This window comes from Coenobita brevimanus, chromosome 23 (assembly GCF_032717465.1).
Source record: "Coenobita brevimanus isolate Jiangsu-jjx chromosome 23, ASM3271746v2, whole genome shotgun sequence".
NCBI classification, from domain to species: Eukaryota; Metazoa; Arthropoda; class Malacostraca; order Decapoda; family Coenobitidae; genus Coenobita; species Coenobita brevimanus.
Window position 1 is genome coordinate 12,643,085 of NC_136976.1, and position 12,768 is coordinate 12,655,852.

General features: G+C 41.0%; 1 protein-coding gene across 1 annotated transcript; it reads left to right on the forward strand.

Annotated features, from left to right (window-relative positions):
* The first annotated feature begins 1,180 nt into the window (after positions 1–1,180).
* On the forward strand, positions 1,181–3,161 carry LOC145392648 (uncharacterized). The gene is made up of 2 exons (XM_080266971.1): positions 1,181–1,356; positions 1,943–3,161. The coding sequence occupies exons 1-2, from the start codon at positions 1,181–1,183 to the stop codon at positions 3,159–3,161; spliced, it is 1,395 nt and encodes a 464-aa protein (XP_080123097.1).
* Positions 3,162–12,768: the final 9,607 nt, after the last annotated feature.

The following is a 12,768-nucleotide window of genomic DNA, read 5'->3' on the forward strand; positions in this document are numbered from 1 at the left end:
AAATATTTGGCGTTGAGGAGAAAGTAATAGACTGGACATGAAGGTAAATAATAAACTAAGAAAAGGGAAGGGTTGGTGAGACAAAGCGAAAAACTTAAGAAACAACATATGGGATGGAACTTGTTTATAGATCGTTGAAAATAAGTTAGGAGCTAATAAAAAAATGGTGGGCAGTGGAGAAAGAACTGTAGACTGAACAAGAGGTAAAAAATGACTAGGAAGGAAGGCGGATAAGTGAGAAAAAAATGGCACAGAATTACAAATAGGTAACCCGACTGATAATATGCAACTTGTGTATAAGGCATGGAATGCTGATCTGGTAAAAGGTGCTCGTGTTGGGAAGAGAATGATCGAGTGCAGAACGAAATAATATAGTATTACAAGAAGGTTGGTAAGATGCTGCCTAACATAAGATAAAAGATTCAACAGCAAACAATATGAAACTACTATCCATTTCAGAGGCGGAGTTGCGCTGTTTCTCGCAAATATCTTCTAAGCGAATCGTTGGATCAGTATGATATTTCAACACAGTACTTTTGACATCCGGGCCTAATTTATGACCCTTAAACCATACTGCTACATATGTTACATTAGGAGTTTACTGAAGGATATTAAGCCTAACCCAGTCATCAAATCTAAGGTGTTATACAAAATCGGACGAGTGCGACTGTGTGGGGTAGCTCCTCCACTAACACCCTGAACAACCCTCTGACCATTCCTTCCCTACCCCCCAATATCGCGTTCACCCCCTCCCCGTTTCCCTCTTCACTCCCAGTCACACCATCCCTCTCCCATCTTTGCACTTCCGTTTTCTTTTTTCATTCTAATTGCATACATAATATTTGAATATGACAGTATGTATATAGTTATCATACATTAATAATATTATTTAACACAGTTACCTACTGTTGTGTGTGACCATGAAAACCAGAGTGGGTCAAACGACCATAAAATCATTGGCTAATTAAGTTGTTATGGCCGTATCATTACCGATGTATCTACGGTTACCAAAAATATGAAGTCAGTTTTGTTTTTGGGCAACCAAATAAAATCGTTCATGGTTGCTTTATTTGTTCATCTTTTATTTTTAATAAGCAATTTATGCTTTCATTGAATATCCTCAGTCTCCCGTATCACTTCCCCCCTCTCTGAGGTACCCCCCCTTCCCCTTCCCGAGGTTATGACATCAGCAGGTACAGGGGATAGATCATTGACTGTCGAGGCACGCCCACTAACAACAGTATCTACAATGTCTTCCCGTTGCCCCCGTGGATGCAGGACAGCTTTTATCATTCGTCTTGCCACTTTGTTCAAGAGGGAAAGCACCCGTGGTCGAACTTACATAAGTTTGAATAGGTGAGTACATAGTTTTGTCCATGTTTATAGTATATGTGCTGTGTTTCTTTGAATACGGCGGGCATAATAACCACCCACTTCACTTTATTTTGTTCGAGCATTTGATAGACAATGGTATAAAAAGTAAAAATTACACCAAAAATATTCAATCGGTACTGTTGCTATATAAGTGTATAATAATGTTGGCAGAATCACTGACAAAAAAATCATAATGATCTCATGGATAACAATTATACCAATTATCTTGGAGCCAATTATTTTTAGGGGAGAACGAGGTCTCTGGCTGTGAAAGCAAAGTAAGATGCTGCTGGTTCATAAGGCTCTGGGTAAAGATTGAGCCACAAGACCCTTTTCCTTCGAGTCTTTTATGTCTATAATATCCTACCATATTTTGCATTATGCGAGTATTGATGTAATAGACTTTCCTGTGTAAGTGAACTTGCTATCTATATCAAATTTTTTTCTGTTTTATGTTATGTGTACACGTTTCTTAACATATATAACAGTAAGGCAGACTGTATTATGTCGCAATGTCATATTATAGAAGAAATGCAAAATATAACAACACTGATCTTTATGCACACAGGCCTTACGAGCGAGTTGCGAACATCATGGGCACGAGTGTGTCAACAGTGAGGAGCATTGTGAGCAAAGCCGCCACATCCTCCCCTTCCACACCAGCACCACCGTCCACAACCTACACGGGATGCTTCGACAACTTTACTGTCGGTGCAATACGCCGCCACATCCAAAGAAAGTTTTCAGAAAGACAACATTTCACACTCAGTGTCATATCAGCTGATCTGAAAACAGCTGGTATTATCCCCGAGGATACCTCTGAAACAACAGTTTGGCGGATTATGCACACCATGGGATTCCGATACAGAGTCTCACAACGCAAGATGTATGTGAGGAAGGAATCGCTGGAGGTGGTGTGTCGTCGGATAGCCTCTCTCCGGGCTCTACAACGCCACCGGAAGGAGGGAAGAACGGTGGTGTATGTGGATGAGACATGGTTTACCACCAGGATGGGCCACAGTAAGGAGTGGGTGGATACCACTCAGGCTCCCATCAGCACCACCTACAGTCGTCAGGTACCACCTGGTGAAGGGGAGCGATTTGTGGTGGTCTCAGCTGGCACGGACGAAGGTTTTGTTGACGGTTCCTACCTGTGCTACCCAGCCAAAAGTAACCAGGGTGACTATCATGGGGAAATGAACGGAGAACTGTTCCAGCGATGGCTAACAACGCAGCTCCTTCCGTCACTGCCAAACCCATCGGTGCTTGTACTGGATAATGCACCTTACCATAGTCAGCTAACAGAGGAGAGTCGATGCCCTACCATAGCCACCAGGAAGGCGGACCTCATCAGATGGCTGGAGCAGCACAAAATTTCCATCCCACCTGCTTCCACTCGCCCTGAGCTGCTGCTCCTTTGCCAGCAGAACCGCCCACAACCCCAGTATAAAATCGACAACACCTTCCGTACGTGGGGCCACGAGGTCATACGGTTGCCACCTGGCCACCCAGAACTCAACGCCATCGAGCAAGTATGGGGCTGTATGAAGCGCCATGTGCGCTCCACACTACAACGGTTTACCCGGACGGACCTACAGGATAGATTGGAGGAAGTCAGGCATATGGTACACAAGGACGTCTGGACGGGGGCTGTTCAGCACTCCCGCAAATTTGAAGAAGAATACTGGAAGACTGACAACATACACGAGGGAGTGGAACCCATTATTATCAACATCGCCAGTGATGATGAAGATGATGATGTCTTCTTTGAAAGTGATGTTGAATAAATTTTGTTATATTGTTTACATAGTTTTATTCCTACAATATGATATATTGCTCCAACTTAATAAATGTAATGGAATGTATGTAATAGTATTTACAATAAAATGACGATGTATGTATGTATATACTAATGAATATTACGCATCATATACAATAGAGCATTGGAGTTTATAATTTTGTAATAATATAAATAGAGACAGGTAAAACAATATATATCAACTGGACCATGTTCACATTTTAGGATGAATACACAGTATTGTAATAATAGTAATAACTTCTCCGAGAAGGTTCAGGCAACAAGTGATACAATTTGTAGTTCGTGAATTTCAATGGTTGACCATAAACACTGCAAACATATAGGCATAGCTTCTATTGCATGTACGTAATCATCCTGATGTACAGTACTTTCTACGCGAAATACGACTTGCATCCATTGCAAATAATCATATCAATTCGTCTACAACTACATAACATTCTTACATTATAATACAGTGCTGGGATAATGAGGGAGGAACACAAGAGTGATGAAGGAGGCGAGGAACTCTGGAAGAATAGGAGGGATAACGAGGACGAGAAGGGGGAGAAGTAGGGGTAGTTAAGGAATAGTTTGGGAGGGTGTTGGGGGAGCAACACTTTCCTTCGAATGCGTCAACATGACTAGTCGACTTTCTGTTATTTTTCACGAGTAAACTCCTCACATAACATAAATAGCAATATGGTTTAAGGGTCATAAATTAGGCCCGGATGTCAAAAGTAGTGTGTTGAAATACCATACTGATCCAACGATTCGTTTAGGAGATATTTGCGATAAACAGCGCAACTCCGCCTCTGAAATGGATAGTAGTGTATGGATATGAGGAAAAAGAATTCAAGAAAAGAAAATGGAGGAAAAAATGAAGAGCTGGAGAAGACGGCCATAGAAGTAATTAAATGATGCGTTTCGAGTGAGTAGCATCTTATATGTACGAAGTACAAGTCCATGTCGCCTTGCATGAGTCGAAATGCCGGACAGTAGCTTTCTATGCATCACTGCCGATCTCTTCTTGTGACTTCTAAACACGCATAGACTACTGTAGGACAAGAACTAACGTTAATTTGTGATGAAAAGTATCCTACATTTGAATTCTTCGTCTTCTAGGATTCCTCTGCAGCAAACTTAGGGCCGGATACTCAATGCGAGCCTTTAACCTCGGCGCCAGTTGATGAAAGGTGCTTTTTTGTACGGCAGGTCGAAGGCGCCTTTGATGGAGCTTCGGATTCCTATATTCAAACAACTTTAAAGGCGCCTTTGGTGTGCCTTTCTGTGAAAAGGCAACTCTCTCTCCAAAGGCTCCATCCGATACCCCAGCCATTGATCTTCCTGGCCTTAAGAGGTTTGATATGTTTCTGTCCATAAATGATTCTCTGAGACTGTGTTAAGCAGGAAAGTGATCGCCTTTCTCTAGAATGAATTAGACACAGTGGAACAGTCTTCGAAGTTCATTTCTCTGAGTGTACACTGTCACTCCAGTGGTGAATGGAGGACAGATTATATCGGTAGTCCTGCAGTACCATACATTTTGAAACGATGTGTTACCATAATGATATTGGGTATATGTTATACAAATTATGGACTTTCACTCCTGTCATGTGCCGTGGACGTAGAGGTAGTGTGAGACATTTAAAGTACAACGGATGGTGGAGATCTGGAGATGCTAGTTTTCTCTCAGTGGATGTGCAAAATACAGTCATGTCGAGCACTTGGATATGAATGAACACATACATTAGCGCCAACAAACTTCTATGACTCACTCCAGCTGAATAAATTCGTCTGATTGTAGATGGAATGAAATACCTGTACTAGAAAAGTCCCGACCATAAGAGGGTGAATGTTACCAGTAGGCCTATGAATACGCTCAGCAAAAGAATATCAAAACTTTCCAGATCTTGACAATGGTACCTAGAAAATACTTAAGTACTATTAACATTTTGCACACGGGCGTGGGTCCTCCAAATTTCCCAGTGAAAACCGTCTGTCACAGGTTATTTCCTATTTTTCATAGATTAGCATAGATACCGAGCACCTCTGGAATTTAACGTCTGAAGTATAGAAAGACCAATTACCTATATCACAGGTAGCCTACCTTCTCCCCAGTGAAGTTTTCTGCAGGAGGTACAGTAGGCTTGCTGTCAAATTCTAATAACGAATGTATTACTTTTGCTTCAGTATTTAAGCGCCTTTCAGATATGTTAAGTTAGGTTAGGATAGGTTAGGTTAGAGCCGAGAAAGAGTTTTAGTCTAGTAGGTAAAGCAGGCTTTCAAGGTTAGGTTCAGTGTTAACATGAGGTGGAGATCATGGGTTTGAGATATAAAAAATAGGATAGATTAGGTAAGGTTAGATTCCATGGCTAGGCTAGGCATGGCTTGGTTAGGTAAGGTTAAGGTAGGGTAGGTTTAGGTTTGGGGTAAGCTACAGTAGATTATATTAGGTCATCAGGTGTCCTATGTCTTTAACTGGGTTGTTTATGGTTTTTATATTGCGTACGGCTGGTTATGTACTCAGCACTGATGCATTCAGTTGATGACATCATCAGTAAACACGTTGCTGCAGGCATCGTGGAGACTTGCTTAAATAACCGAAAAAATATACTTTTTGTTTGTGAATTTTTTTTTTTTATAGTCTATTGTCAACAAGCAACTGTCTATATTGTATACTGTCCTAAAATTATTTTCCTTAAGATCCTGTAGCTGTAAGAAGATAAATGAAATCGTTGCTCCCAGTGGTAAAATATATTTTCATACATAAATTCAACCGATTAGATGTGGAGGCTGTAATGTACATCATACCCTTCCAGCTGCTGATACACAGAGTTCTACACAATCGCACTCTCTTATTACAGCAGACAGTAGTAGTTGTAGCAGCAGATGTTGTAGCGCCAGGTTCATATGAAATGTGAACCCAGTGGACTGCAGGCTGCAGTTACGTCGCTTCGGCTGCTCACCTTTCTCCTTTCAGGGAATAAGGAGGGAGGTGAGGGAGTTTGCATGTTTGGGCAGCAGCGTTGTCCACATATATCAGTGCCACCGCATGAAGGCATCCTTATCCAGCACCACAACAGCAGGTAAACACACATGTATAAAAAGTGAATTCCAGACTCCGATGATGGTAAACCTCACATTAAACCACTTCACTCTGATGATCTGTTTATCGTTGTAATGAAGTTCCACTGTTTGATTTTATTCATTTTCTTTTTTTTGGTTATCAGATGATGAAAATAATTATATCTACATTTGGCCCCTCTAATACGAAAAGTTTTTCCGAAATTCAATAAAACTGTTGGAAAATAAAATTGAAAAAGAAAGAAGAGAAAAGAAATAATGGCATACTCGGGCTCAGAGAGAAGACCCTTCACTAAATTCTTTCATAAAAAGATAAGTTTACAAGATTATGTATACCTAATTCACGGATATGGGCACAAATACTGCTGGTGTCCATTCACAAACATAGCACAAAAGTATCCCAAAATATAAGCCCCTGAAATGAACAGAAACGTACCTTAATGAGGCCTTAGAGTGAAAGATAAATTCAGAATACTGCTTTCTGCTTTCACTTGGGACACTAATGAAAGGAGGAAGAAATTCCAGGAAGTAAACAAACACATCCATCCACACACAGACACAACCACATACATACATACATCCGTACTGTACATAATCAGACATGCTTGCAAATGCTCACATGAACTGACACATAAACGCAAGCGCATACACGGGCGCGCACCAAATTCACACATAAACACAGGCACATTCATACGAACGTTCCCTGTGATGCAAGCAGACAAAATCAATACTGGCTGATACCCTCACTATCTTGTTCTCTGAATAAACATAAGCGCACTCACCACACACACACACACACACACACACACACACACAAAATGACCGCCCCACTGAATAATGTACAACATGGCCTCTGCTCTTCACTGTATATATATATATATATATATATATATATATATATATATATATATATATATATATATATATATATATATATATATATATATGAGAGACAAGGACGACGTTGCACGCACGAGGGAGAGAGAGAAGAGAACGAGGGAGAGGTTTTGGAGTGGGAGAGAGGGGCAGCTGAGGGATTAAAGTGAGTGAGAGAGAGAGAGAGAGAGAGAGAGAGAGAGAGAGAGAGAGAGAGAGAGAGAATAAAGGACTGATAGAAGGAAGGATAGGAAGAGGATAAAACAGTGATGGAGGGAGAAGGATGAGGGGAGAAGTAAGAGTGGAGTGAGGGAGGAAGTGAAGGGGAAGAGGAATGATGGAGGGTAGAAGGAAAGAGGACGAGAAATGAAGAATGGAAGGAAGGAAGAGGAATAATGGAGGAAGTGATGGAAGGGAGGAGGAGTGACGCGTACAAGGAAGAGGAAAGAAGCGTCTTGAGAAAGGCAAGAAAGAAGGGAGAGGAAAGAATTTCTGATGGAAAGAACATGAGAGGGGATGGACGTATGATGACGAAGGTGAAGAAGGAATAATGACGAAGGAGGAGGGGAATAGGGAAGAAGAGTGTTGGAATAATTGCGTGTTTGAGAGAAAAGAAGAGATATGAAAGGGAAATGAGTTGGGAAATGGAAAGAAAAGTAGAGTGATTAAGGGGTATGAGGTAGATGAAGGGAGAAGAAAGATTTGAAAAAGATGAAGAGGACCAGATGAGGGAGGAAATGAATGTGTGTGTGTGTGTGTGTGTGTGTGTGTGTGTGTCAGAGAGAGAGAGAGAGAGAGAGAGAGAGAGAGACGTTTGCCAAATAGTAATGTTCCTAAGAAGCGGGGCGCAAGACAAAACAAATGGGAAAGAGACTTAACAGTAAACGGAAAGATGAAAAAGAAAAAATAATATTATCAAACAATATAAAAATGAAATCGGCTTTTGACGTTTGAACAGAAAAGTGATTCACTCTGAGAAGGAGAGGGGGAATGAACAAGAAAAATATTATAAAGGATGAAGTGAGATTAGCATACGTGCAAATGGAATTCGTACGATAATAAGAGGGAACGCAAGAATTAGGGTGATAATCAGAAAATTGGGATTACGTGGAGAGAGAGAGAGAGAGAGAGAGAGAGAGAGAGAGAGAGAGAGAGAGAGAGAGAGAGAGAGAGAGAGAGAGAGAGAGAGAGATGATCAAGGACTTATTATTCAAGAATAAGCAACAAGAAAGGCCAAGGGAGGGAATAATAAGGTTACATAAGGAGAGAAGGACGTTAGGCAAAGAGAGGACACATTTAAAAAATGAAACAAGAAATAATAATATATAAAAATAATATGGAAGGAAATTGGAAGAGATTATGGGACTAAGGAGGAGAGGATGAGAAAGGAGGAGAAACGAGGAGAAAGCGGTGGATGAAGATGAAGAGGACTTTTTGAGGGACGTTACTGAGTAACTCAGTCTGTATGGTCAAGCAGATCCACCATCCGCAGTCCAGTAATCACCCCTGCAGGGCCATCCCGCGCAGTGAACCACTGCTCCCTAGCTGTAGACAGCGCTTCCCCACAGCGAGGCGGGGGGATGAGTGTAAAGGTTTGGCTCCTGGATGGACGCCGTATCTGTCTCTCTACTCAGTCAACAGAAGCACCATAATAGGCTCCACGTCGTATAGTCATTTGTTTTATGTTACCAAACAGCGTCTGAGTGACAGGCTTGTCCCTCAACGAAGAGCCACCTGGTACGGAAAAATCGAGTTACAGAAATTAACAGTAAGGACAGGAGATATAGGATGAGAGGAGGGTAGTCACGGAAAAGGAAGAAGCAGGCAGCAGCATATCAAGTGAGTGGATGCCCAAGAGAGAGAATGAGGGTAGGAAGAAGAGTATAGATGGAACAAAACGGAGATATAGGCGTAAGAAAAGGCAAGAGACAAGAAAATGATGGTAGGGTATGAAGAAAAGACGGAATTAGATAAAGAACTGCTTTGGAGAGTAGAGACTAAAGGCTGGAGGGGGCGTGACAGAAGGAAAAATGGTGGGATGAGGTGGTTTAGGACGTGTAAAGTAGAAGCTGAGGAAGGGAGCATAGAGGAGGAGGAAGAGATGGAATTAGATGATCTGTTAATGAGATTAGAGAAGTGAGGAGGCAAAATGGGGTGACAAGGGATGAAGTAGGAGACGAAGACAGGAATGGCTGAGGGAGAAGAGGTGGTGGAATGAGAGGAAGATAAAAGTATGTTCATATATGTAGACCTTGTATGTAGGAAAGATGCAACTGTTTTAACCGAATTTGATTTCTCTTCAGCTATGGACAGATACCGAACATTCTCTACCGTAAACTGCGAGGCGATAACAGGAGGCAGGGAGGAGAGCTGTATGTAGCGTATATGCAGTCACTTTTCATACCTGAAGAGGATTCAAGTGAACCAAAGCCCTTGTACCTTACCAATTACCAACATTTCTATATGGGTGTATGCTTTTTTTCAGCTGAACACTTCACAGCGTTGTGAAATCAAAACACTGAATACAGGGTGTGGAGTAAAGTCGAGATAACAATAGGATGCCGAAGGGACGATCGGAGACACCTGGAAGAAATACAGGGCTTTTAGATGTTCAGCTGTTGTAAACTAAACAAATCTGCTGAGTCAGTGGTGAGTCAGTGATAGATATGAACGCATTAGATAATAACATTGTCGGGTCCGTATACCTCACTCTCGGTCCAATGAAATCGTCGGTCATTTGCTAGAATGGAATGCTAGAAATGTCCTGATCTGGAGGGTGATAATGGTGTCAGTTTTGTCAGTCTTTTTCTAGTTGCTCACCTCAGCTCACGTAAATCGCCTGCCATTAACTGAACAATAACTGATAGGTAGGTAAACCCGTGACGATAGGATAAAAGGTAATATTATTAGCTTTACCAATAAGGGTGTGCTGAAAGCAAGATAAAAGTATGCAAAAGTGGGATCTTAACAGTGCCATAACGATGAAAATAATAAACAGTTAAAAAAAGCGAGAAGCAGAGTAAGGATGATAGGATTGAGAACAGAGAGAGAGAGAGAGAGAGAGAGAGAGAGAGAGAGAGAGAGAGAGAGAGAGAGAGAGGGAGAGAGAGAGAGAGGATACAGGTACAAGTGAAAAACGAAGGAAATATGGAGGAGAGTGAGAATGACGTACATATGGAGGGATGGCAGAAAGAATAAATGATAAATGAGGGAAATAAGCAGGAATAGGGGATAGATGGTAGTACATCCGAAGGGGTAGGTAGCCATAATATCTATCCTTTCAGTTCGATGACGTACTGTGTAATATATATAATTCTTGGTATATCCTGATGATTTTGTTCAGCTATGGGGAGACTTTTTGACCTGGAATGGTAAGATAAGGCTTCTTTAATTCTTATGATTCGAAGATCGCTCATTTCTTGTGTAAAATCGTCTGGAGTTAGTATGAACGAGATAAAAAGTTGTCCCCAGGTCAAAGAGATAGTAGCTTGGGTGTTATGTTGGATGGCTGACTTATTTCTGTAGGGGAAAAATATTAGTTTTATAATTAAACATAGAGAAAGATTAAATGCGACCGCCGACCAGCAGCGAGTTGACCCCATAGTACTACGATGCCGTATTTTGTATTCTTATTCTTGCTGCCTCCAGACAGTTGTATTCAGTTAAGGGTAGATTTCATGTGATAAATGGGATCAAAAACACTCTCAGACTCCTCTGCTTCTAAACGTCTCCCGAGCTAAATACTATCAGCTGGAGAAAACAAAATTTAATATAATGTTAAATATATACTGTATATCATCAGGCTGATGTAGTTAAATGAGAAAGCAAAATATTAGATTATAAAGACCGCCAGAAGTGAATTCTAGGAAGCACGTCACCCAACGCCCTACTTATCTAATCACATAACCTAGCATTACATGCACAAGCAAAAGTACATCGACATACACATGCAGTGTTGTAGGCTATATGCCATCAAACATATATACATACATATATACTGTACATACATCTCACCTACACACACCTCCCATGCACCATTCCTCACATCCATACACTCTTCTTCACAGAGCTAAACTTTTTTCTATCATTCACCCCATCCTGCTCCACACAGACAAACACGACACCACCACAACCATCCTTCCCACAGACACGCACCAGCATCACCATCTCCCCATCTCTTGTCACCAAGTCTGAGTACGCCCATAATTACTCCAGTCTACCCACCTCAAACTCCTCCGCTCCCCATCTGCCCCTTTGTGTCGCCTCCACTTAAAATAGATTCATTCGGTTATTCTTCTGTTCTAACGACTAAGTATCCTTTCACGCTTCATTTCCTGCCATAAATCTGAATATTATTAGTGTTCATTTCCATTCCGATCATAAGAAAGAACATACAATGTTCCTATCCTGCCATAAATCTGAACATCTTCACACTGTTAACTTCCATACAGCAAAACTTCGTACCATTCCTTTACTCCTGTACGATTAAACATTCTCTCAATGATCATTTTCATAAATAAGTGCTTATTTTCTTCCACAAAACTGAACATCACCCTGTTTTTTTCCTGACATAAAACTAAATAATCTCAATGTTATCCAAACTGAACTTCGTCAGTTTTTATTTCCAGCAGTAATGCTAAACATCTTGTCTGTGGATTTCCTCCCATATAAAGAAATTTTTTTTTCATTGCTTATTTTCTGCCACAGTCCAGGGTTGAACATCATCTCATTGCTCACCTCCTGCCACTGAACTATCACTGCTCATTTATTGCAAAAAGAAAACACGCTCTCAATATTCGTATTCTGCCATGAGACTGACCATACAGCACTAGCAATGATAACCACTCATGTTCTAAGACTGAACATTCTGTCCTAACCACAGCTTCTTTGTGTGTTCATTACCTGCCATCAGGTATATAACACCTTTTGTTTAGTGCAATCCTAGGTTCACCGGAGTCGCACATATTTTGTGCTCTTCTCGTAATATACTGTACGTCGCTTATATGGGTACGCTCGCCATTAAATTTCACTTGTCATGATTTTCATAATTTCAGAGGAGACTGCGCTTTTATGGCAAAGAAGAATATGAAACTGTGCTATATAATATGAAAGACTGGGTTATTTGTGCCGCTGTAATATTCATCATGATAAAAGAATAAGCTGGTAGCACTATTGTCAGTGCGTCGAAATTATTACTCAGCTTCCTTGCTCTCATCGATTTGCCTATCTTTTTCAGGGGGCAAACTTGAAAATGCAAGAAATACATTGTCAACGAAGATAAAATATGCTATTTTCACATACCGTATACGCATAACTGTAAAACTGCGTCATTGTATTAGCTTACGTTCAACTTTTAGTTTTGAATTTTGTCGGAAACAAAGAACCCGCAAAATTGCTTTGGAAAATAAAAAGTGGCAAAATCAACAATTTGTTCTTTTCTATATGTCTGGAGGCACTGCAAAGAGAACTGATCCTTTAGTGCTATGACGTTTTTCATCATTTGGTCATCATTTTATGTAGATCTTGTGAAACCTCCCTAGTGAAGGGCCTAGGAGGGAGGGAGAAAGAGGAAGGAACGACTGAAGATGGAGAGGGAGAGGGTTAGGGGAGGTCCCGTATAGAAAGAAGGGGAGACG

What these genes read in the sequence shown, in the direction of transcription:
- LOC145392648 (XM_080266971.1), top strand. Translation starts at nt 1,181, where the DNA reads ATGACATCAGCAGGTACAGGGGATAGATCATTGACTGTCGAGGCACGC. An exon ending in ACTTACATAAGTTTGAATAG is followed by an intron (nt 1,357 to 1,942) that starts GTGAGTACATAG and finishes TTATGCACACAG; the next exon opens with GCCTTACGAGCGAGTTGCGA.